The sequence below is a fragment of the Perna viridis genome, chromosome 6, assembly GCF_037379345.1.
Source record: "Perna viridis isolate PV_CMFRI_1.1 ecotype Kerala chromosome 6, ASM3737934v1, whole genome shotgun sequence".
Lineage (NCBI taxonomy): Eukaryota > Metazoa > Mollusca > Bivalvia > Mytilida > Mytilidae > Perna > Perna viridis.
In genome coordinates, this window is record NC_142450.1 from 22,045,671 (window position 1) to 22,070,388 (window position 24,718).

The 24,718-nt window shown below is 32.7% G+C and overlaps 1 protein-coding gene across 5 annotated transcripts in view; it reads right to left on the reverse strand.

Annotated features, from left to right (window-relative positions):
• The window catches only part of LOC148614084 (uncharacterized), a 42,989-nt gene that overhangs the window by 15,386 nt on the left and 2,885 nt on the right, over window positions 1-24,718 (reverse strand). The window contains exons 2-29 of one of the 5 annotated variants that reach the window (XM_088587911.1): window positions 18,765-18,980; window positions 16,333-16,494; window positions 15,943-16,194; window positions 15,403-15,564; window positions 14,747-15,010; window positions 13,733-13,894; window positions 13,118-13,387; window positions 12,754-12,915; window positions 12,188-12,439; window positions 11,648-11,809; window positions 10,991-11,254; window positions 9,977-10,138; window positions 9,362-9,631; window positions 8,998-9,159; window positions 8,432-8,683; window positions 7,892-8,053; window positions 7,235-7,498; window positions 6,220-6,381; window positions 5,607-5,876; window positions 5,124-5,285; window positions 4,577-4,837; window positions 3,923-4,084; window positions 3,432-3,683; window positions 2,672-3,133; window positions 2,037-2,381; window positions 1,279-1,437; window positions 746-760; window positions 232-429 (exon numbers count right to left, since the gene is read on the reverse strand). In XM_088587911.1, coding sequence (XP_088444037.1) covers window positions 232-429; window positions 746-760; window positions 1,279-1,437; window positions 2,037-2,381; window positions 2,672-3,133; window positions 3,432-3,683; window positions 3,923-4,084; window positions 4,577-4,837; window positions 5,124-5,285; window positions 5,607-5,876; window positions 6,220-6,381; window positions 7,235-7,498; window positions 7,892-8,053; window positions 8,432-8,683; window positions 8,998-9,159; window positions 9,362-9,631; window positions 9,977-10,138; window positions 10,991-11,254; window positions 11,648-11,809; window positions 12,188-12,439; window positions 12,754-12,915; window positions 13,118-13,387; window positions 13,733-13,894; window positions 14,747-15,010; window positions 15,403-15,564; window positions 15,943-16,194; window positions 16,333-16,494; window positions 18,765-18,980 — 6,048 coding nt within the window. Of the gene's footprint in view, window positions 1-231; window positions 430-745; window positions 761-1,278; window positions 1,438-2,036; window positions 2,382-2,671; window positions 3,134-3,425; window positions 3,684-3,922; window positions 4,085-4,576; window positions 4,838-5,123; window positions 5,286-5,606; window positions 5,877-6,219; window positions 6,382-7,234; window positions 7,499-7,891; window positions 8,054-8,431; window positions 8,684-8,997; window positions 9,160-9,361; window positions 9,632-9,976; window positions 10,139-10,990; window positions 11,255-11,647; window positions 11,810-12,187; window positions 12,440-12,753; window positions 12,916-13,117; window positions 13,388-13,732; window positions 13,895-14,746; window positions 15,011-15,402; window positions 15,565-15,942; window positions 16,195-16,332; window positions 16,495-18,764; window positions 18,981-24,718 lie in introns of all 5 variants that reach the window. The other 4 variants (XM_088587913.1, XM_088587912.1, XM_088587910.1 and 1 more) reach the window with 4 other exon arrangements.

A 24,718-nucleotide genomic window follows, 5' to 3' on the forward strand; every position in this document is an offset into this window, starting at 1 on the left:
TTTGGTATTAGATTCTGATACCCTCAGGATATTTTTTATGAGTTCAGTATTTTTGTTTTCTTTCATTTTCATTTTGGTTTACATTTTAACTTTGAATATTCATGCCTATATCTAGCTTGGTTATTTCTGATAAAATATTATTATCATGCTAAAAATGCTATCCAAAATAAAACCACTTCAAAAGTAGAGATTCATATCCTGTCAAATTAAGAACGGTTTTATATTGCATACAAATACCAGTGTATCCATCTGGTGGCATGGTCATATCTGGATATCCGTCCGTGTAACCTTGTGGTGGCATAGACCTGTTTGGATATCCGTCCGTGTAACCTTGTGTTGGGTAGCTATTTGTGTTTCCCTCTTGTGGCATGGACCAGTCTTGATGTTCTTCTGTGTAACCATCCGGAGGCATGGAAATGTCTGGGAGTTCTGTGTAACCAGTTTGTACTTTTATGATTGCTAACTCGTTTAAAACTAACTTCATGTTTATTTCACATTACTGATAAGATGACAGCCTACACTTCAAAAGTAACTCATAAAGACATACTTCCATGCACATGAACAATGTATAAAATATAAAAGGAATCTAAAGCTGGTAAAATGTCAATGTTAAAAAAGGTAAATTGCAAACGAACGGTTCTTCTTGTGAACGTAAAGGAAAACATTTTGATAAACAGCAAGAACTACTCTTTTTACTTAAATTGAAAGTAAGTTTACTATTGCTATACTATATCAAATTACTTACTTGGAAATCCACTTTTTGCAATAAAAAAGGCAAAGTTATTTCAGTAGTCAAATATTACATGACAATCTCAAGTTGACTGTCAATTTTGTTTAATTAATCAAAACTGTAAAGTGTACATTGTACGCAATACGATCTGTGTTAAGGATGTTCGCTGCTCTGTTAAAGAATAACAAAGAATTCAAAGGATCGTGAAATAGAAGCCTTGTTATTTCTTCAGTATTTCAATAGATGAAACATACTAAGACAAAACCTAAGAAAAAAATAGAGAATTTTTTTCCCGCCAAATATTTTAAGTGCTTATATCTCAAAAACGGGCTGACCAACACATTACTTTTTCTTCTTAATTTGTTCTGGCGTGGAAGATTTCAAAAGATAAAGAAAAAGTAGATGTGTTGGTCAGTCCGTTTTTGAGGTTAAAATATTTAATTTTAACATTCTTTAGTAAATACTAGGCGCGCTAAAAGGGTAAATTTATATCAATTTTAAAACAAAAATAATAAGCGATATGAAGTCAATATTCTTAATAAACTCACCCATACAGAATCTGCCACATTTAGATAGGGGTCGTAGGAAGGCAGTGTAGAAACTACCACAATTTTTTACTTCGATCATCTGTTCATGTTCACAAGAAGAAGTAGACCCGACCATACAAAACTTCATTGTTGTTTCCATTCCATCACTTGGATATGTACCTAAAGCGCGAATAAAAATAAAGCTTTTTGTACCTGATTTTCAGGGCATAATTAGTATTAATAGTAAAAGCTGGGGAAGTAATGAAATACTCAATAATACATATAGTACGCAAAATTGTGATTAGCAGATCCTCCCTTGTCATTTTCAACTTTTGACTTCCTCAATCTCTTTTTGCCAGCTCAAACGAGAGAATTAACCTCGAGAAGATTACCAATGATACTCTTTTATTCACATCACATTAAATTCACTATGACAGTTTTATTCATTGGATTAGATATGGTCAAATGACATGCATCATTTTGATGTATTTTCTGCAAGTCGATTTTCCTGTCATTGCTCATTCGTATTAATTTGTATATATAAAAGATATATAGCATAAAGATGGCAGTGCAAAGAGCGGAATATAGTTCCTAACCTAAAGATATGTTTGTCGTTTGATCTGCATTTCTAACTTGATAATGTTCATGTATATATCTAGGCAGCTTATTTTAATTATATGTTTTGTATTAATTTTGTTTGAACTGAAATAAAACATGATACTTTGGCAAACAAAAAAAAAAAAGAAAATCAATCAATATTTGACTTATTAAATACATACCATCAAACCAAATAGGAGCATTTGATTTGCAACCTCCGACTGATGGCGCTGATGAAGGTACCTTCTGACCACCACTGTATCGGTACCACCCTTCATAAATAGTATCACATTTTTCAATTTCTGTTGCATTCAATGTCGAGCTTGACAATCGATTATTTTCTGAGAGAATAATAGTGTTATTTAGGCAAGGATCGACGGAAGCTGGTGTCGCCATTAATGTGTCGTCTCTGTCATCAGATTGTGGCATGGACATATCTGGGTAGTTTGTGTATCCACCAGGAGGCATTGTCCTGTCTGGAGTCTCCGGTGGCATGGACATATCTGGGTAGTTTGTGTACTCTTTCCCTATATAAGCAGTAAAAAATATCTACATCACAGCATTTCATGTACGAACCTTCAAAATTGTTTTGGTATTAGATTCTAATACCCTCAGGATATTTTTTATGAGTTTAGTATTTTTGTTTTCTTTCATTTTCATTTTGGTTTACATTTTAACTTTAAATATTCATGCCTATATCTAGCTTGGTTATTTCTGATAAAAATATTATCATGCTAAAACTGCTATCCAAATTAAAACAACTTCAAAAGTAGAGACTCATATCCTGTCAAATTAAGAACGGTTTTATATTGCATACAAATACCAGTGTATCCATTTAGTGGCATGGTCATATCTGGATGTCCGTCCGTGTAACGTTGTGGTGGCATAGACCTGTCTGGATATCCGTCCGTGTAACCTTCTGATGGCATGGACCAATCTGGATATCCGCCGGTGTAACCTTCTGGTGGCATAGACCTGTCTGGATACCCGTCCGTGTAACCTTCTGGTGGCATGGACATGTCTGGATATCCGTCCGTGTAACCTTGTGGTGGCATAGACCTGTCTGGGAAGCTGTTTGTGTATCCTTCTGGTGGCATAGATCTGTCTGGATATCTGTCCGTGTAATCTTCCGGTTGCATAGACCTGTCTGGGTAGCTATTTGTGTATCCCTCTTGTGGCATGGACATATCTGGGTAGTTTGTGTATCCACCAGGAGGCATTGTCCTGTCTGGAGTTTCCGGTGGCATGGACATATCTGGGTAGTTTGTGTACTCTTTCCCTATATAGGCAGTAAAAAATATCTACATCACAGCATTTCATGTACGAACCTTCAAAATTGTTTTGGTATTAGATTCTGATACCCTCAGGATATTTTTTATGAGTTCAGTATTTTTGTTTTCTTTCATTTTCATTTTGGTTTACATTTTAACTTTAAATATTCATGCCTATATCTAGCTTGGTTATTTCTGATAAAATATTATTATCATGCTAAAAATGCTATCCAAAATAAAACCACTTCAAAAGTAGAGATTCATATCCTGTCAAATTAAGAACGGTTTTATATTGCATACAAATACCAGTGTATCCATCTGGTGGCATGGTCATATCTGGATATCCGTCCGTGTAACCTTGTGGTGGCATAGACCTGTCTGGATATCCGTCCGTGTAACCTTGTGTTGGGTAGCTATTTGTGTTTCCCTCTTGTGGCATGGACCAGTCTTGATGTTCTTCTGTGTAACCATCCGGAGGCATGGAAATGTCTGGGAGTTCTGTGTAACCACCAGAGGGCATTTCAGGATAGTCTGTTTGTCTGGTTGTAATATTACCTTCTGTGATTCATTAAAAAGAAGAAATGTAATTTAATAAGTGCATTTTATCGCTATCAAGTCAAAGTAAGGTGCAGACATTCTTTAAAACTCGGCTACTTGTCTGTACAAAAATATACAAGTCATAAAAGTTGCTTTCTGATTAGTAATAATTCGATAACAGAGCAATGTAAATGCACATACCAAACAATTTTAATGGAAATGTATTATTTTTTTTCTTTCAACAAAAATAGTATATTTACCTATACATATACGTCCGCAGCCGGTTAAAGGTTTCAAATATGCTACATTAAACATATCGTAACAGTTTTTAACTTTCACAGGCCAACTGTCTTGGCAGTCTGAAGATTCACCAACCATACAAGCAGTCATTTCTTTCTCACCATCGCTTTTAGGGTATGTTCCTATGAAAAATATAAAGGTAGCCATTTCTGTAACTGAACCATAATAAAGAAAAAAGAAAATATATATATATATCTGATTGATCAAAAGCAAATAATTTACTGATTATAGTACAAAGAGTAAATGTAAATACATCAACATGAATTGAATATTAAGCTATATAAACCCACCACGAGGATTAGACAGATTGTTCCCAAAAAAGTTAAAAATTCCAGAACATTTATTTATTTGTAACATTCTCTCTGCTTTACAATTGATCAACAAAACACAAAAACAAAAAACAAAAACAAAAAAAACAAAAAAAACAAAAAAAAAACAAAACCAAAACACCAAAAAAAAACAACAAAAAAACAAAAAACAAAAACAAAACAAAACAAAGAAACAAAAAAACATTTTCGACAAGACAAACGGCGCAAGTGACATACATAGAAACAAACTCTTGTCAAGCAAGTGAATAAAAGGGGGATATAGAAATAAGTCATCAACTGTTATACCCTGGAACCAAATTGGTCTCTTTGATCTGCACTGTCCTGATTGCAATGGATATGTTGGGACTTTCTCATAATACTCGTATCTGTACCATCCTTCAGTTATATTATCACACATCTCTGATTCGCCAGGCATTAGTCTCCATTCTGGCGATCTGTCATAATCGCTTGGCGAGATGAAATGGTTCATGCATGGATCACTGGTATAATTGAAGTTCCAACCAGTTGGACTTGGGTTGGGATTGTAGTCGCTTGAGTTACCAGATTCTTAAATTAACAAAAATTCAGATTTGTTCTACTATTACTCTGACATTTTGTTTTATAACCAAAGAGACATACACATTTTTGGAGTGGTTTGATTATCAAAGCCTAGTTAGCATATTCATAGTATTTTGAAAAGAGATTGAACTGTTTTTAACCCCTTTTTGTTTCAAAAAGTGATTTTTTATATGCGTCGTAATATACATACAAATAAACGTGTACTAAATGCGACAGTAATGAAGTTGATAGATCAAGTTATTGTTTGACTTATTTGTTTTTAATATATACACACCTTTACACATACGTCCACATTTACTTAAAGGTTTGAGGTAAGCCATATTAAACATGCCATAGCAGTTTTTAACTTTAACGGTCCAACTGTCATCACAACTTGAATATCTTCCTGCCATACACGCTGTCATCTCTGATTCTCCGTTATAGGTAGGGTATGTTCCTATGTATTGTAAATTTAACAAACATGTTTGTTTAACGAAAGGACAATTAACAACATATATTACCAGGGTATATCATGTTAAATTTGGTTCATCGTAAAGTTTGCGTTTCGACGTAAAAATTCAATTTAATTTGATATAAGATATTGCTTGTTAAGTAAGTAAAATGACATGACTTTCAGTACATTAGGTATACGAAGTCAAGAAATCCCCACCCAATATATCAATTATATATTACAGTGAATTGAATAGGACGAATAATAAATTAAACTTTTATAAATAGCTTAATTCCGGTAGATGAAAAGAGTACTAGTAATGGACACCTTGGAACCAAACAGGATTGGATGATCTACAGTGTCCTGATTCTATTGGATACGTTGGAACATTCTCGTAGTACTCGTATCTATACCACCCTTCAGTTATATTGTCACACATCTCCGATTCGCCAGGCATTAAAGTCCATTCCGGTATTCTGTCATTATCGCTTTGAGAGATAAAATGGTTCATGCATGGATCACTGGTATCGTTGAATGTCCAACCAGATGGACTAGGACTTGGATTATATATGTGATGGCCACTAGAGTTATCTGATTCTTAATGTAAAAACGTTTTAAAATATCAAAAATTTGAAAAATTAGTGTTATCGAATATTCTTTATTTAAGTGTAATTTATGGCAGTAATTGCCCTAACAAATAGCTTTTGATGTAGACGCAAAACACTTGAAGGATGTGTTATTAAATATTTATCTTTTCTTCGAGGGAAAATCAGCAACAAAAAGTTAAATGAGAATTAATTGTTTACAAACAATATAATAACCTTGGTTTACAATACTTTGATTTGCCGTCTTACCTCAGAGTACGAAATTAAAACATTCAAAATAATAGAAAAGCACTACGATATTCATATTTGCTTTTATTTGCTATTTAGAAATTTACCCTTGCAGATACGTGCACAATCGTCGAGAGGTTTTAGATATGCCACATTATACATATCATAGCAGTTTTTAACTTTTACAGTCCAACTGTCCGCACAATCATAATATTCATTAGCCATGCATGCAGTCAACTCAGTCTCCCCGTTGTTTTTAGGGTATGTTCCTTTTGGAAAGATAGAAGTTACACAGTAAAAAATGCAACATATCTTTTCTGCCTATTAATCCACATTAAACAATAAATTTCAAAATTCATTAAAATAACGATACTCTTCCCACATATGAAGTCCCAAGAAAAACATATATATATCATATGATTTACATTAACATATATTGAATGATTTTACCATGTTTTTCATGTTGACCCTAAACATATGAAAATATATGACAAACATATGATTTTTATGTGTTTTACTAAACATATAAAACATATGTTTTAATTTCATTTTTGTAACCGGAAGGTAAAACTATACTAGTGACATGTTTGTTACCCTTAACACAATATCCGTACATAAATTTAACTGCATAATATATCAATAGAATATCTTGTAATTGAGAGCCATGCAAACGTGTAGAATGAACATAACATTATCAAACTTCTACTGCAATCAAATACAGTATAACTAAAACATTAACCAAAATCATGCAACGGTAGAAAGGATGAATTAAGAAAGAAAATCTATTTAGCAAAGAGCATTATCACGGTAAAACTGGAAAAGTTGTGAACAACTTTCATTGGTCCTGACTTAAGGAGGTAGACCTAGGGTAAGGGACATAATTCTTGAAATCAGTGATAAGAGTGTATTATATTCAATTTCACCAAAGCCTTTCAAGCTTTCCCTTCAAATAGAATGAAATCAGTGCAAGTTACTTTGATGTTTACACGAGATTGATGTAAAATGGTGAATACAAACGTTCTAATGATTTGTAAGAGTTGTGTCCTTACCCTAGGTCTACCTCCTTAGTACAGACATTTCCGATGATAAAACAATGTTAAATGTAAATTATGTATTGTATACCTTGCAACCAGATTGGTCTTGATGACCCACATTGCCCTGCTTGCATTGGCGAAGTTGGAATATTCTCATAATTCATATACCCGTACCACCCCTCAGTTATATTATCACATTTCTCGTCTTCTCCAGGGGTTAGTCTCCATTCCGGTGCTCTGTCATAATCACTTAGTGAGTAAAATGCTTGCATGCATGGATCACTGCTATAATTGTAAGACCAATCAGAAGGGCTTGGGCTCGGGTTATATCCGTATGGATCACTTGAGTTACCTAGTTTTTTTAAACAATACAATTTATATTTGATTAATCTTACGATTGTATTCAATAATTGGGCATGTACAAACAATCTAATATTTCTGTTTCCAAACAAATTTAACGCAGTTCCTTACCATTTTGTTTTAATTCTTTTAATACGTATATGGAAAAAATCATGTATTTGAAATAAACATATTACAAATAATTAGTAATGTCAAGTTTTTAAAATATTTTAAATTTACAGTGAAACCTGACTGAACCGATCCCTGCATAATCCGAAAATGTACCTTTACTTTAGCCTTTTAAAATTACCCTTTATCATCTTAACTACATTTTAACCTCCGTAAATCGGGCAAATCTTAAAATTCTAAAGAGGTTCAGTTTCGACTGGTTTTAACTGTATTGTACCTTTACAAAATCGTCCGCATTTGCTGGGAGGTTTAAGGTATGCCACGTTATACATATCATAGCAGTTTTTAACTTTAACAGTCCAACTGTCTTCACAATTTGAATATTCTCCAGCCATACATGCTGTCATCTCTGCCACTTTGTCGTAGTTGGGGTATGTTCCTAGGTGATGAAGATAAAAGTCATTTGTGTATGACAGAGGGTAACATTTAAACACAAGTTTTACCAATTAGTAGCAATGTAAGGCATATCTAGAATATGCCTTAGAATGAAGAATCAGGTAGTGTAACATATATGACAAGTTTATACTAACATGTGATTTAAGTATAATAAATTAGTTCGTTTTATTTTAGTCAATACTAGCTATTCAAACTTCTTTTAGAACAACATACAACTTTCATTTCCAATCTATAGACTGAACAACGCTATATATTGATATAATGCTTGAAACAAAGCAATGGAAGTTATATGCCCTATAATGAACGTAAGATTAATAAATGTTTGTTCGTTTGTATTTAAATAGGATAATTCAATAGTTACCTTGGAACCAGATAGGATTTGATGATCCGCATTGCCCGGACTGTACTGGAAATGTAGGAACGTATTCATTATACTCGTATCTGTACCAGCCTTCTGTTATATTGTCACAAATCTCTACATCTCCAGGTGATAACGTCCATCCCGGAGATCTGGTGTAATCATTTGGAGAAACCATATGGTAATAACACGGATCACTGGTATCATTGTAGGTCCAACCTGATGGACTTGGGGTCGGCTGGTAACCGTTTGAGTCTTAAAGTAAAGGTGTAAAATAGATCAGTGGTACATTTGACGTGGAATAACAGAGGAAGCAATCTTGAGGAAGAAGTGCTAATAAATATATCTAAGTTACTTGTAATATTTTCCCTACGATTGTTAAAAAGCTTAAATTGCCATTTAATGTTACTCATAAAACGATAAAAAGAGCATTATGTAGATCTGTTTACCTAAATTGAAGTATGTTTTATTCTAAATTGCCTACATGTGTGACTTTGAAAATAAAGTTAGATATCAACAAATGCAGACTTACTCAATCTGTTACAGAAAATCTATTTTACTCAACTTACCCTTACACATACGTCCACATTTACTAAGTGGTTTCAAGTATGCTACATTGTACATATCATAACAATTTTTAACTTTCACTGTCCAACTATCATCACAGGTAGAATATTCTCCAGCCATACATGCAGTCATCTCTTTCTCCATGCTCATGATTGGGTATGTACCTATTCGAAAAAAGAACAGAAAAAATAAACTCTTTTATTATTAACACATTCCAGAAGATCTTGCTTAAGCTTGAAAAGTGTTATAAAACAAAATTAAGCCGTGACAACAAGGTTATTTTGTTATAATATAATATAATTCATTCAAAATACAATAGATTCATTTATTTGTTTCTGATGTTTTGAGATGTTTTGTGATTCTCACCTTGAAACCAGATGGGAGAAGACGATCTACAATGTCCTGATTCTATTGGATACGTTGGAACATTTTCGTAATATTCGTATCTATACCACCCTTCAGTTATATTGTCACACATCTCCGATTCGCCAGGCATTAAAGTCCATTCCGGTATTCTGTCATTATCGCTTTGAGAGATAAAATGGTTCATGCATGGATCACTGGTATCGTTGAATGTCCAACCAGATGAACTAGGACTTGGATTATATATGTGAGGGCCACTAGAGTTATCTGATTCTTAATGTAAAAACAATTCAAAATATTAAAGATTTGAAAAATTAGTTTTATAGAATATTCTTTATTTAGTGTTATTTATGGAGGTGATTGCCCTAACAAATAGTTTTTGATGTAGACGCAAAACACTTGAAGGATGTGTTATTAAATATTTATCTTTTCTTCGAGGGAAAATCAGCAACAAAAAGTTAAATGAGAATTAATTGTTTACAAAACAATGTAATAACGTTGGTTTACAATACTTTGAATTGCCGTCTTATCTCAGAGTACAAAATTAAAACATTCAAAATAATAGTAAAAAACACTGCAATATTCATATTTGCTTTTATTTGCTATTTAGAAATTTACCCTTGCAGATACGTGCACAATCGTCGAGAGGTTTTAGATATGCCACATTATACATATCATAGCAGTTTTTAACTTTTACAGTCCAACTGTCCGCACAATCATAATATTCATTAGCCATGCATGCAGTCATCTCAGTCTCCCCGTTGTTTTTAGGGTATGTTCCTGTTGGAAAGATAAAAGTACACAGTAAAAAAAGCAACATATCTTTTCTGCCTATTAATCCACATTAAACAATAAATTTCAAAATTTATTAAAATAACGATACTCTTCCCACATATGAAGTCCCAAGAAAAACATATATATATCATATGATTTACATTAACATATATTGAATGATTTTACCATGTTTTTCATGTTGACCCTAAACATATGAAAATATATGACAAACATATGATTTTTATGTGTTTTACTAAACATATAAAACATATGTTTTAATTTCATTTTTGTAACCGGAAGGTAAAACTATACTAGTGACATGTTTGTTACCCTTAACACAATATCCGTACATAAATTTAACTGCATAATATATCAATAGAATATCTTGTAATTGAGAGCCATGCAAACGTGTAGAATGAACATAACATTATCAAACTTCTACTGCAATCAAATACAGTATAACTAAAACATTAACCAAAATCATGCAACGGTAGAAAGGATGAATTAAGAAAGAAAATCTATTTAGCAAAGAGCATTATCACGGTAAAACTGGAAAAGTTGTGAACAACTTTCATTGGTCCTGACTTAAGGAGGTAGACCTAGGGTAAGGGACATAATTCTTGAAATCAGTGATAAGAGTGTATTATATTCAATTTCACCAAAGCCTTTCAAGCTTTCCCTTCAAATAGAATGAAATCAGTGCAAGTTACTTTGATGTTTACACGAGATTGATGTAAAATGGTGAATACAAACGTTCTAATGATTTGTAAGAGTTGTGTCCTTACCCTAGGTCTACCTCCTTAGTACAGACATTTCCGATGATAAAACAATGTTAAATGTAAATTATGTATTGTATACCTTGCAACCAGATTGGTCTTGATGACCCACATTGCCCTGCTTGCATTGGCGAAGTTGGAATATTCTCATAATTCATATACCCGTACCACCCCTCAGTTATATTATCACATTTCTCGTCTTCTCCAGGGGTTAGTCTCCATTCCGGTGCTCTGTCATAATCACTTAGTGAGTAAAATGCTTGCATGCATGGATCACTGCTATAATTGTAAGACCAATCAGAAGGGCTTGGGCTCGGGTTATATCCGTATGGATCACTTGAGTTACCTAGTTTTTTTAAACAATACAATTTATATTTGATTAATCTTACGATTGTATTCAATAATTGGGCATGTACAAACAATCTAATATTTCTGTTTCCAAACAAATTTAACGCAGTTCCTTACCATTTTGTTTTAATTCTTTTAATACGTATATGGAAAAAATCATGTATTTGAAATAAACATATTACAAATAATTAGTAATGTCAAGTTTTTAAAATATTTTAAATTTACAGTGAAACCTGACTGAACCGATCCCTGCATAATCCGAAAATGTACCTTTACCTTAGCCTTTTAAAATCATCCTTTATCATCTTAACTACATTTTAACCTTCGTAAATCGGGCAAATCTTAAAATTCTAAAGAGGTTCAGTTTCGACTGGTTTTAACTGTATTGTACCTTTACAAAATCGTCCGCATTTGCTGGGAGGTTTAAGGTATGCCACGTTATACATATCATAGCAGTTTTTAACTTTAACAGTCCAACTGTCTTCACAATTTGAATATTCTCCAGCCATACATGCTGTCATCTCTGCCACTTTGTCGTAGGTGGGGTATGTTCCTAGGTGATGAAGATAAAAGTCATTTGTGTATGACAGAGGGTAACATTTAAACACAAGTTTTACCAATTAGTAGCAATGTAAGGCATATCTAGAATATGCCTTAGAATGAAGAATCAGGTAGTGTAACATATATGACAAGTTTATACTAACATGTGATTTAAGTATAATAAATTAGTTCGTTTTATTTTAGTCAATACTAGCTATTCAAACTTCTTTTAGAACAACATACAACTTTCATTTCCAATCTATAGACTGAACAACGCTATATATTGATATAATGCTTGAAACAAAGCAATGGAAGTTATATGCCCTATAATGAACGTAAGATTAATAAATGTTTGTTCGTTTGTATTTAAATAGGATAATTCAATAGTTACCTTGGAACCAGATAGGATTTGATGATCCGCATTGCCCGGACTGTACTGGAAATGTAGGAACGTATTCATTATACTCGTATCTGTACCAGCCTTCTGTTATATTGTCACAAATCTCTACATCTCCAGGTGATAACGTCCATCCCGGAGATCTGGTGTAATCATTTGGAGAAACCATATGGTAATAACACGGATCACTGGTATCATTGTAGGTCCAACCTGATGGACTTGGGGTCGGCTGGTAACCGTTTGAGTCTTAAAGTAAAGGTGTAAAATAGATCAGTGGTACATTTGACGTGGAATAACAGAGGAAGCAATCTTGAGGAAGAAGTGCTAATAAATATATCTAAGTTACTTGTAATATTTTCCCTACGATTGTTAAAAAGCTTAAATTGCCATTTAATGTTACTCATAAAACGATAAAAAGAGCATCATGTAGATCTGTTTACCTAAATTGAAGTATGTTTTATTCTAAATTGCCTACATGTGTGACTTTGAAAATAAAGTTAGATATCAACAAATGCAGACTTACTCAATCTGTTACAGAAAATCTATTTTACTCAACTTACCCTTACACATACGTCCACATTTACTAAGTGGTTTCAAGTATGCTACATTGTACATATCATAACAATTTTTAACTTTCACTGTCCAACTATCATCACAGGTAGAATATTCTCCAGCCATACATGCAGTCATCTCTTTCTCCATGCTCATGATTGGGTATGTACCTATTCGAAAAAAGAACAGAAAAAATAAACTCTTTTATTATTAACACATTCCAGAAGATCTTGCTTAAGCTTGAAAAGTGTTATAAAACAAAATTAAGCCGTGACAACAAGGTTATTTTGTTATAATATAATATAATTCATTCAAAATACAATAGATTCATTTATTTGTTTCTGATGTTTTGAGATGTTTTGTGATTCTCACCTTGAAACCAGATGGGAGAAGACGATCTACAATGTCCTGATTCTATTGGATACGTTGGAACATTTTCGTAATATTCGTATCTATACCACCCTTCAGTTATATTGTCACACATCTCCGATTCGCCAGGCATTAAAGTCCATTCCGGTATTCTGTCATTATCGCTTTGAGAGATAAAATGGTTCATGCATGGATCACTGGTATCGTTGAATGTCCAACCAGATGGACTAGGACTTGGATTATATATGTGAGGGCCACTAGAGTTATCTGATTCTTAATGTAAAAACAATTCAAAATATTAAAGATTTGAAAAATTAGTTTTATAGAATATTCTTTATTTAGTGTTATTTATGGAGGTAATTGCCCTAACAAATAGTTTTTGATGTAGACGCAAAACACTTGAAGGATGTGTTATTAAATATTTATCTTTTCTTCGAGGGAAAATCAGCAACAAAAAGTTAAATGAGAATTAATTGTTTACAAAACAATGTAATAACGTTGGTTTACAATACTTTGAATTGCCGTCTTATCTCAGAGTACAAAATTAAAACATTCAAAATAATAGTAAAAAACACTGCAATATTCATATTTGCTTTTATTTGCTATTTAGAAATTTACCCTTGCAGATACGTGCACAATCGTCGAGAGGTTTTAGATATGCCACATTATACATATCATAGCAGTTTTTAACTTTTACAGTCCAACTGTCCGCACAATCATAATATTCATTAGCCATGCATGCAGTCATCTCAGTCTCCCCGTTGTTTTTAGGGTATGTTCCTGTTGGAAAGATAAAAGTACACAGTAAAAAAAGCAACATATCTTTTCTGCCTATTAATCCACATTAAACAATAAATTTCAAAATTTATTAAAATAACGATACTCTTCCCACATATGAAGTCCCAAGAAAAACATATATATATCATATGATTTACATTAACATATATTGAATGATTTTACCATGTTTTTCATGTTGACCCTAAACATATGAAAATATATGACAAACATATGATTTTTATGTGTTTTACTAAACATATAAAACATATGTTTTAATTTCATTTTTGTAACCGGAAGGTAAAACTATACTAGTGACATATTTGTTACCCTTAACACAATATCCGTACATAAATTTAACTGCATAATATATCAATAGAATATCTTGTAATTGAGAGCCATGCAAACGTGTAGAATGAACATAACATTATCAAACTTCTACTGCAATCAAATACAGTATAACTAAAACATTAACCAAAATCATGCAACGGTAGAAAGGATGAATTAAGAAAGAAAATCTATTTAGCAAAGAGCATTATCACGGTAAAACTGGAAAAGTTGTGAACAACTTTCATTGGTCCTGACTTAAGGAGGTAGACCTAGGGTAAGGGACATAATTCTTGAAATCAGTGATAAGAGTGTATTATATTCAATTTCACCAAAGCCTTTCAAGCTTTCCCTTCAAATAGAATGAAATCAGTGCAAGTTACTTTGATGTTTACACGAGATTGATGTAAAATGGTGAATACAAACGTTCTAATGATTTGTAAGAGTTGTGTCCTTACCCTAGGTCTACCTCCTTAGTACAGACATTTCCGATGATAAAACAATGTTAAATGTAAATTATGTATTGTATACCTTGCAACCAGATTGGTCTTGATGACCCACATTGCCCTGCTTGCATTGGCGAAGTTGGAATATTCTCATAATTCATATACCCGTACCACCCCTCAGTTATATTATCACATTTCTCGTCTTCTCCAGGGGTTAGTCTCCATTCCGGTGCTCTGTCATAATCACTTAGTGAGTAAAATGCTTGCATGCATGGATCACTGCTATAATTGTAAGACCAATCAGAAGGGCTTGGGCTCGGGTTATATCCGTATGGATCACTTGAGTTACCTAGTTTTTTAAACAATACAATTTATATTTGATTAATCTTACGATTGTATTCAATAATTGGGCATGTACAAACAATCAAATATTCCTGTTTCCAAACAAATTTAACGCAGTTCCTTACCATTTTGTTTTAATTCTTTTAATACGTATATGGAAAAAATCATGTATTTGAAATAAACATATTACAAATAATTAGTAATGTCAAGTTTTTAAAATATTTTAAATTTACAGTGAAACCTGACTGAATCGATCCCTGCATAATCCGAAAATGTACCTTTACCTTAGCCTTTTAAAATCACCCTTTATCATCTTAACTACATTTTAACCTTCGTAAATCGGGCAAATCTTAAAATTCTAAAGAGGTTCAGTTTCGACTGGTTTTAACTGTATTGTACCTTTACAAAATCGTCCGCATTTGCTGAGAGGTTTAAGGTATGCCACGTTATACATATCATAGCAGTTTTTAACTTTAACAGTCCAACTGTCTTCACAATTTGAATATTCTCCAGCCATACATGCTGTCATCTCTGCCACTTTGTCGTAGGTGGGGTATGTTCCTAGGTGATGAAGATAAAAGTCATTTGTGTATGACAGAGGGTAACATTTAAACACAAGTTTTACCAATTAGTAGCAATGTAAGGCATATCTAGAATATGCCTTAGAATGAAGAATCAAGTAGTGTAACATATATGACAAGTTTATACTAATATGTGATTTAAGTATAATAAATTAGTTCGTTTTATTTTAGTCAATACTAGCTATTCAAACTTCTTTTAGAACAACATACAACTTTCATTTCCAATCTATAGACTGAACAACGCTATATATTGATATAATGCTTGAAACAAAGCAATGGAAGTTATATGCCCTATAATGAACGTAAGATTAATAAATGCTTGTTCGCTTGTATTAAAATAGGATAATTCAATAGTTACCTTGGAACCAGATAGGATTTGATGATCCACATTGCCCGGACTGTACTGGAAATGTAGGAACGTACTCATTATACTCGTATCTGTACCAGCCTTCTGTTATATTGTCACAAATCTCTACATCTCCAGGTGATAACGTCCATCCCGGAGATCTGGTGTAATCATTTGGGGAAACCATATGGTAATAACACGGATCACTGGTATCATTGTAGGTCCAACCAGATGGACTTGGGGTCGGCTGGTAACCGTTTGAGTCTTAAAGTAAAGGTGTAAAAATAGATCAGTGGTACATTGGATGTGGAATAATTAACGATTTAGAAAGCCAAAAATTTGTGTTTGTTATTCCTTGAGGAAAATGTAAAATAAATGAAGTATTGAAATCATTTAACCTACCCATACAATATGTGCCACAGTAGTCTACAGGTTCTAAGTAGGCAATATTATAGCCGCCACAGTTCTTGACAGTCACATCCCAACTCTCCTGGCACGTAGACCATACACTTACGAGACAAGCTGTTACATTTTTTTCTTCTCCATAATTTGTCGGGTAGGATCCTTGAATAAATTAAGATATTTAGTCTGTAGTCAGAAAGTACTGGGATGTGTTATTACAGTACATAAAACTGTTTTAACATCTAAAAACCACGTTTGAAATTTCTTTCTATTTAAAATACTTTTTCAAAAGCCGCAAACTACAACACCACATTTTCAATTAAATTGACACATTTATTTCTTAATTAACGATGCTGACGAAGAACAATATGGAACATACAACATATGTCATGATGTTGACTCTAGTAGATTTGCAAAAAAGCGGTTAGAGCTTAAGGTTCATCACCGAGTTTGTCTCAACAAACCTGTGCACTAGAAAACAATTAAAAACATATATGGACCGAGATGACTGAAATTAAAGTTCATTTTCTGTTTTAATATATAATTTGAACTTTATTTTGCTGTTCATTTTAATCAATTCTGTAGAGAGCGCTGAAAAAATAAGTTAAGGTCATGTTTTAAGATGTTCCAACATCCCCACATATCAAAGACGAACTCTATTGAAATTTATATGCTGGTCAATAGAATGACAATAGACACTTCATAATACAAAATGGATGATGCAATCTGTAAAAATGACCATATCATGTGAGACAGCAAAAGTAAGGTCAAGTTTTGATTTGAGGAGGTAGATCTAGGATAAGGGACATAATTCTTGAAATCAGTGATATGCTTGTATCATATTCAGTTTCACCAAAGACTAACAAGCTTTCATTTGAAACAGTATGAAATCAGTCCTTTCTTTAGTTACTTTGATGCTATCATGAGATTGATGTAAAATGTTGAAAGCAAACGTTCAAATGTGTAAGAGATGTGTCCCTTTCCTTAGGTCTACCTCTTAAATTTTTCATATAGTCAGTGCAACTTTCTCATATTACGGACATAGTATGCCTTTGAATTTATCTTGATTTAACGGTTTGTCTTTTGTTGGAAGCAACTTTGTGGAATATTGTCCAAGGGTTATATATAACCTTAATTTTGGTCTTTATTTCATTAGAAACACATTTGTTTGTCTTGAATTTCAAGTAATAGAAACAAAATTCGTTCCAGAAAATGAATATTTACACTTATAAAAAAATAGCTTGTTTTTGGAATCGATTGGCATGTTATGTCATACCACTTACAAGAAATGAAAAAATGTTTTAACAATAATTGCTTCAAATTGGGATTTCCTCAAATTACAGTTATTTCAAAATGGTTGTGTAATTATCTTATAATTTATTATAATATATTTTGACAAGTATTCAGTATTTCATTATTCTTGCCTAAACAAAACAGGTCTAAAACTAGGATTATTGTTTGAATAAAATAACATCTGATAAAAGCTTTGTGTTTAAATCATAAATTTTGCCAATTAGAGTACATTTTGTGGTTTTCCAACTCTTGTCGCTTTTGAGGCCGCCTCATTTCCCATTTTTATTGTAAAAGTGAAAAAAAAAACACCTCCCCCATCAGTTCTACAGACTGTGAAAAATTTTATAATCGTATCCTCAGAACTTAATGGGTTAAAAGAATGGTGCAAAATATCTCTCTCCCTCTTTGTTCTCACAAAAATTACTTTAGAACCAAGTCATAAATATTGACTGGCCTTTATCGTCTTAAATATAACGGGCGAGTGAGATAAGGCATTATGCCATTAATTGATGAAATTACACCAATTAAACCAATATTGAATAGAAGCAATTTTAAATCTCCTTTAATAATGTCGCCATATAATAATTTCATCATATAATTTCATTTTGAAAATGCCGATTTGGGGTTTTTAATTGAAAAACGACCTCTGCTTTTAGTCTTTTGTTCTGGATGTACATATATATTTACATGAATTAAATTACGATATACCACAAGTATACTCTAATCGTTTCAAAAGAAATATATATCTAACCCCTGTCAAGGCAGTGTTCAAATGCCTGAAATAAATAACAAAAATCTTTTCTCTAAATATATTTAGGTTCTGTTTTTATGCTCCTGTAAAGATACTTACTTTTTTTAAGGTTGCACATTTTGTGCTCGCATATTCATTCTTATGAACATATGCTATATTAAAGTATTTCCGCACGTAGCGTTTTGCACAATTAAACGTTTACTGTTAAATATGCAAAGAGTAATGTATCGCGAAATGTATATCACGTTTACAGGAGTGGTAGTGTACAGAAGTAATGAAAAGCTCATTTCGACCTTCGTTTGAATATACACAACACACTTGAATTGTTTGTAGTGAAAATAAACATTTGACGTGTTAACTTGATCTGTGTTATATTTCAATATCATACCATCAAACCATATAGGTGACAAGGTTCCACATTGGTAAGGCGCTGGCGCATATGTTGGTATGTTCTCGCCATAAACAAAACCATACCAACCAGCTGTGGTATTCTGTGATTCACATTCTTCAAGGTCCCATGGTTGTTTAGTATAATTGATAGACCGGGTGTAGTAATTGTCTACCCTGGTAAAGTTCGAGCAGGCATCTATCGAAGTTTGGGCAACTATATTGAAAAATCATACGCACATTAAAATCAATATACAATCATAAAATTTCTTAATAGAAAATCTGCGATTAATCTATCTGTCATTCTACATTACGAAACTTGTGGTTGATGCTTTGGAGATTTATTTCTAACTAAATAAATGAGCGATACTTTTGGTAAATTTAATGCGAGATATAATTTAATCAACATACTTTTTTTCAAAAACCATAAACAAAGGCTATGCATGTTATAAATGATCAAAATATGTAGAACACATGTAAACATCTTTAAATACATAGCTACGTATCGCTATACCAAAAGGACAAAAGATAGGTAATAATTCATGTGGGATATGGTGCTGTAGTCATTAACACATTAGCTGGGTCTTTATATTTGTTTGTTTGCAGTTTGTTTTATATACTTATTTAATTTTTAAATTTTAATTCTCATTTTTTATCCGAACTGCCGAAACTGTATTTATATCGGGTAATATATTATTTTATTGGTTATAGTACGTTATATTAGAAATAATATTAATTCAATTGGATAAAAATAACTTTTTTGAATATATTTGCTATAAATATATAAGTACTAATAAAATTAAATTTCCAGAATAAAACAGATTAGTCGAGCCGTTGTTTTATTACTGTTTTGGGATTAAAATTGTCCTTATATTACGATGTTTTTACTTTTGTTTTTGAATTTTATATCTTCGGTTTATCATGTGCTAATTAACTACTTTTAAAATCATCATCATGTGAAGAAATATGACATTCATTTAATTTTGCACATAATATTATATTAGTTAATCACAGTATAAAAAGGGGGATTTAAACATTGATAAGATATAGGTCATGTTTGCAATTGACAGCATTGTTATTGATTCTTTGTTTTGTACTATTTTCAGTTAAGGATTACTCTATTTCAATCAAAATAACAATATATGAATAAATCTCTCTTTAGGTATTTAGCAAAGAAAGAAACATCCACTTAAGGCGAGCAAATATACTACTGAGTAATAGCGAATTGAAAATTTAATATATTGGAAATAATTAAATTCATGATCAATTAAAATAAAAATTTTCCGTGTCGTATGTTTCTGCTATGGAAACTTTATACGCATAACATGCAATTTATGATATACTATTATTCGATGAGATCTTTAAACATTTAATGTTTATTATTTTCTAACAAAAGGTTCGTCCCATATTTTAAACCGACAATAACCAATTTGATATATTTAGTGTCTTCGATAAGACAAGTTTTTTGAAAATATGTCATGCGGTTAGGGTAATGTGTTCCTACATTTTGTACCGTTGCAATTGATTTTGTCCTAATGAAATGATCCAATAAGCACGTAGTCGTATTTTGAAATAGTGTGTGAGATTTAGATATCAACTGAGATTTTTTAACCAGGATTATGCATGCTTCTTTATTTCCATGACGGGATAAACTTTTTGCACTTGAACCAACAAACTAATGTCTTTATATCTAGAATTTAAATAGCTTGTTTATTTTATGATATTACAACATTGCTTTTTTTAAAATCGAAAAAATTAAAAGCTTAAAAACAGTGAAATCTGTCGAAATTGAACCTATGAAGAACATAATTAGATTTTTTTTTATATGGAAAGGGAAATCATTTATTTCTTATACTTTGTAGTGGGGCAATTTTTAGCTACAAGTATATGTTTTAGTTTCCTATAAATGAAAAGGAGGGAGTACAAAGGAAGATACATGTAACTGAATTTAAGGTTCATACATTCACCATTTGAACTTGGTATATGCAATTACTCCTTAACTGATCAAGGGTTTTTGGTGACATTTTAAATGAAATTTTTGTATCATATGGACATGAACAGGAAGAAATATAATACTGTAAATGGACTTGAAATTGTAGTTATCTAATGTAACGTAAAGCTTTCACACATTGAAATATTGGCAAAAAATACCGAAGTGTCAGCAGTGAGATTAATACCACCAAATTCCCGACAGTTTATCAACACTTTAATCAACAAGATCATTCAATCCTCTCCATGAAAGTTCGTATTTTAGAAAAAAAATACCATCCTACGAACAGTCCCGTTTTAAGTAAAAACTATCGTAGGGAAAGAGAGGAGTACTGGATACGCAGACTAGGTACTGCAATACCTTACGGATGCAATGACAACATCAAAAGTATAGGAAACCTTTCAAGCCAATATAACAATAACATATATATGATGAATTTATTTGACAAAAATCCAAGACGGGAAAGGAGTCATGGCATCGCCACTATACGTCACCTAAGTTACATGATGTCTCCATAGATGGTCCTTTCATACAAAAACCTCATGGACGTCATCACATTAGAATCAAACTTTATTCTATACCTCTCACTCTACTACAATCCCTTTACAAAACAAGTCTTGACACTCCTGTTTCTGACCCAACCTCATCATTATACAGACTTGTTGCCATCATTTTGGATATTGGTTTCCACAGACTCTTTAAACCAGTTTGTGTGAAAAGTCAAGATGGAGAAAAACGATCATTTCTTTCACTACCGTTTGTCAACAATGGTATAGATGCAATTAATTTGGCTAACATACTCCATCACAAAAACGTTACCAACAAAATTCCCCCATGTTTCAAAGACAAATCCATACCAACTATTTCATATTCCTATACTTCACACATCGCATCCAAAATTTCACTTATAAAAGGCTATTGCATAACCTCGAGATTGAGGACTTCAAGGCTAAACCACATGACTGTTCTTGCAAAATCTAACCATTCAAATATGGTCCTTCTGGTCACGTCGTTACAGGAGATTTAACCATTATCGAAAACGAATCTCTGCTTAATATCCTTTCTAAAGGTCCCAAGTACAGTGAGACACGCTCAATAAATTGAAATTATAACTTTAAAGTTCTTATGGATGCCGTCGAGGAGTATGCAAGAAAGTGGATAAAACGAGAACAAGAAGACATTGATTCTCTGTCAGAATGGTGAGAGGCCGTGAGGTCTTTAATTTTGAAACGAATGAAAGTTTTAAATAGGTCAATGAGTGCCAAGGCTGCATCAGTTTTCAAAAACCCCGATGTAGCAAAAACATTGTCTTCTATACATGACAAATATGTTGTCGTACCAGCTGACAAAGCCTAAAACAACATTGTTTTTGTTTGCAAAACGTTTTGTATCCAATGTTTATTATCAGAGGTAGACGTAGAAAATAATAGCATTGATAAGACCTATACTGCTACCACTCTCTCCAAAGAAGAGATTGTGGAAAACCATAAATCTGTGCTATCCTCTTTTGGTCTCTCTACCAAGGACAATGATTGTGATTTACCGTCTATGTACTGGATTCCTAAACTTCACAAGAATCCACACAAACAACGTTTCATAGCTGGATCTGCAAAATGTACCACCATACCTCTTTCAAAACTTTTAACTTCTATACTCACAACTGTCAAAGAGGGTCTGCAGTCTTACCACAACACTTGTTACTCCCGTAGTGGTATTTATTTAATGTGGATCCTGAAAAATTCGAAAGATCTTTTGGGGACAATCAGCTCAAGTCTATTATCTGAATATAATAACATTAAAACCTATGATTTTTCAACACTGAATACTTCTATTCCCCATACTCAGTTAAAATCCCGACTTAAAAACATTACACGTCGTTGTTTTTCCAAAAAAGATGGTACACCTAGATACAAATATATAGTTCTTGGTAGAGATTCCTCATACTTTGTAAGAAATAATTCCAAATCATCTTCCAAATATATAGAGGAAGATGTTTACAAAATGCTGGAATTTTTAATCGACAACATATTTATCCAGTGTGGTGGACGTGTTTTTCAACAAACGGTCGGCATTCCAATGGGAACAAATTGTGCTCATTTACTTGCTGACCTATTCCTTCACTCTTATGAGGCTCATCTGATCAGAAAGGAAGAATATCGTTTGGCTAGATCCTTTAATCTCAGTTTCCGCTATATAGATGACGTATTATCTTTAAACAACCCTAATTTCGGGGATTTGATACATCGCATCTACCCAAAAGAACTTGAGATAAAGGATACTACAGACATTGTGAAGGCAGCCTCATATCTTGACCTAAACTTAGAAATCGATGGTCAAGGAAAACTATTGACCAAACTTTACGACAAACGTGATGACTAGTCATTCACAATTGTCAACTTTCCTTTCATCTGTGGCAACATCTCTTCGGCTCCTGCGTATGGAGTGTTCATATCACAACTCATACGTTATGCCAGGGCTTGCCGAAACTACGCAGACTTTTTGTATCGTGCTAGAACTCTAATAAATTTGCTTCTGGAGCAGGGTTATGTTGCTACAAGATTGAAGTCATCACTACACATGTTTTATGGTAGTCATCATGAACTCGTGGATCGTTATGGTGTATCCTTCAGCACCATGAAAACTGATTTATTAAACGGGTCATAGTTTTCCTTTCCTCGTTTGTCCACCCAGGACTTGACTTTTTATGAGCAACTCGGCGGGTGTTTCTAGAAAAGCAGAGGACGCTTACCCTACCGGTGCACATGGTCCATGCTCCCAGTTTTTAGTGGAGTCCGAGTTGCTCATTTACTTTTGTTACTTGTACGTATGATTTAGTTGCATCCAAAGCTCAGGTTACATTTCTGTTTTCACAACTCTCACGAATTATCGCAGTTTCAGAAAAAAAATAATTGAAGAAATCCAAGAATATTTTAATGGGAGTATCTGTATATACAGAAGGCAAATCACCAAACAATGTTATTGTGCACAGATTTAATGCATTTTGTGATATTACTTTATCTTAAACTGCGTAAACACCCATTTGTATAGATTTATATAGACTGAAAAGGACTTTATATCAAGTGAGGCTATAACAACTGTTTAAATGCTTTAAAAGCGTTCTTTTCTAGTATTCTTTAGCACGTCGGCATGTGGCCTTAATCGTGACACATGTAATTTTCCTAAAGTTAACAGAAAGAATCTAAATTTATTGGCATCCTAACCCAATCACATATCTGTTTTAGTACTCATTGTCTGTTGTCTTGTATTAATAAATCAATGTGTGTTCAATGAAGGGGGGAACATCCAATTGAATGTCTTAAAAGCAAACTAAACTCGTCTTTAGAAAGTGATTATGTACGTGTTAAAATATTAATATAAAAGGAAAAACAAAACGTCCATGGCCGGCAAGTAGAATGCTTAATATATTGTGTTCTTACGTTTACTAAGTTTAATTGCCAAGGAGAAGAACGTAGGCACTACATTGAATTGAAAAAGGGTGGTGATAGAAATATAAGCAAAAATGGTCAAGTTTTAAATATTGTTTCATTAAATGATAAACTTAAATCCATCCGTTAAAAAGCTTATCTTTTGTTGACCGATATTTGTTTTAAGTGTAGCAATATCGGGTATTTTGTTAGAATTTCAAACGCAAATTGAGAAGGATAATTATCAATTACAATCAGGACGAAACAATTCCCAACATAATAATGCAGAAAGATCTGTTTGAGCTGTAGCAATTAAAAGTACCCTAAAGTACTATAAAGATATGGTACGGTTTACATTTGAATCAAATGAAATCATTGATTAAAATAGCTGTATTAACATCACCATCCATTTCCCACTTAATTTCATTAATCCAATAATCAAACACAAAAGATCTATTTAGATTATACAGTAAAACATATCTAAACTGAACCCCTTGAATACGGTAAAATTGCATCAAGTTAGAAAGATATTATGTTTAC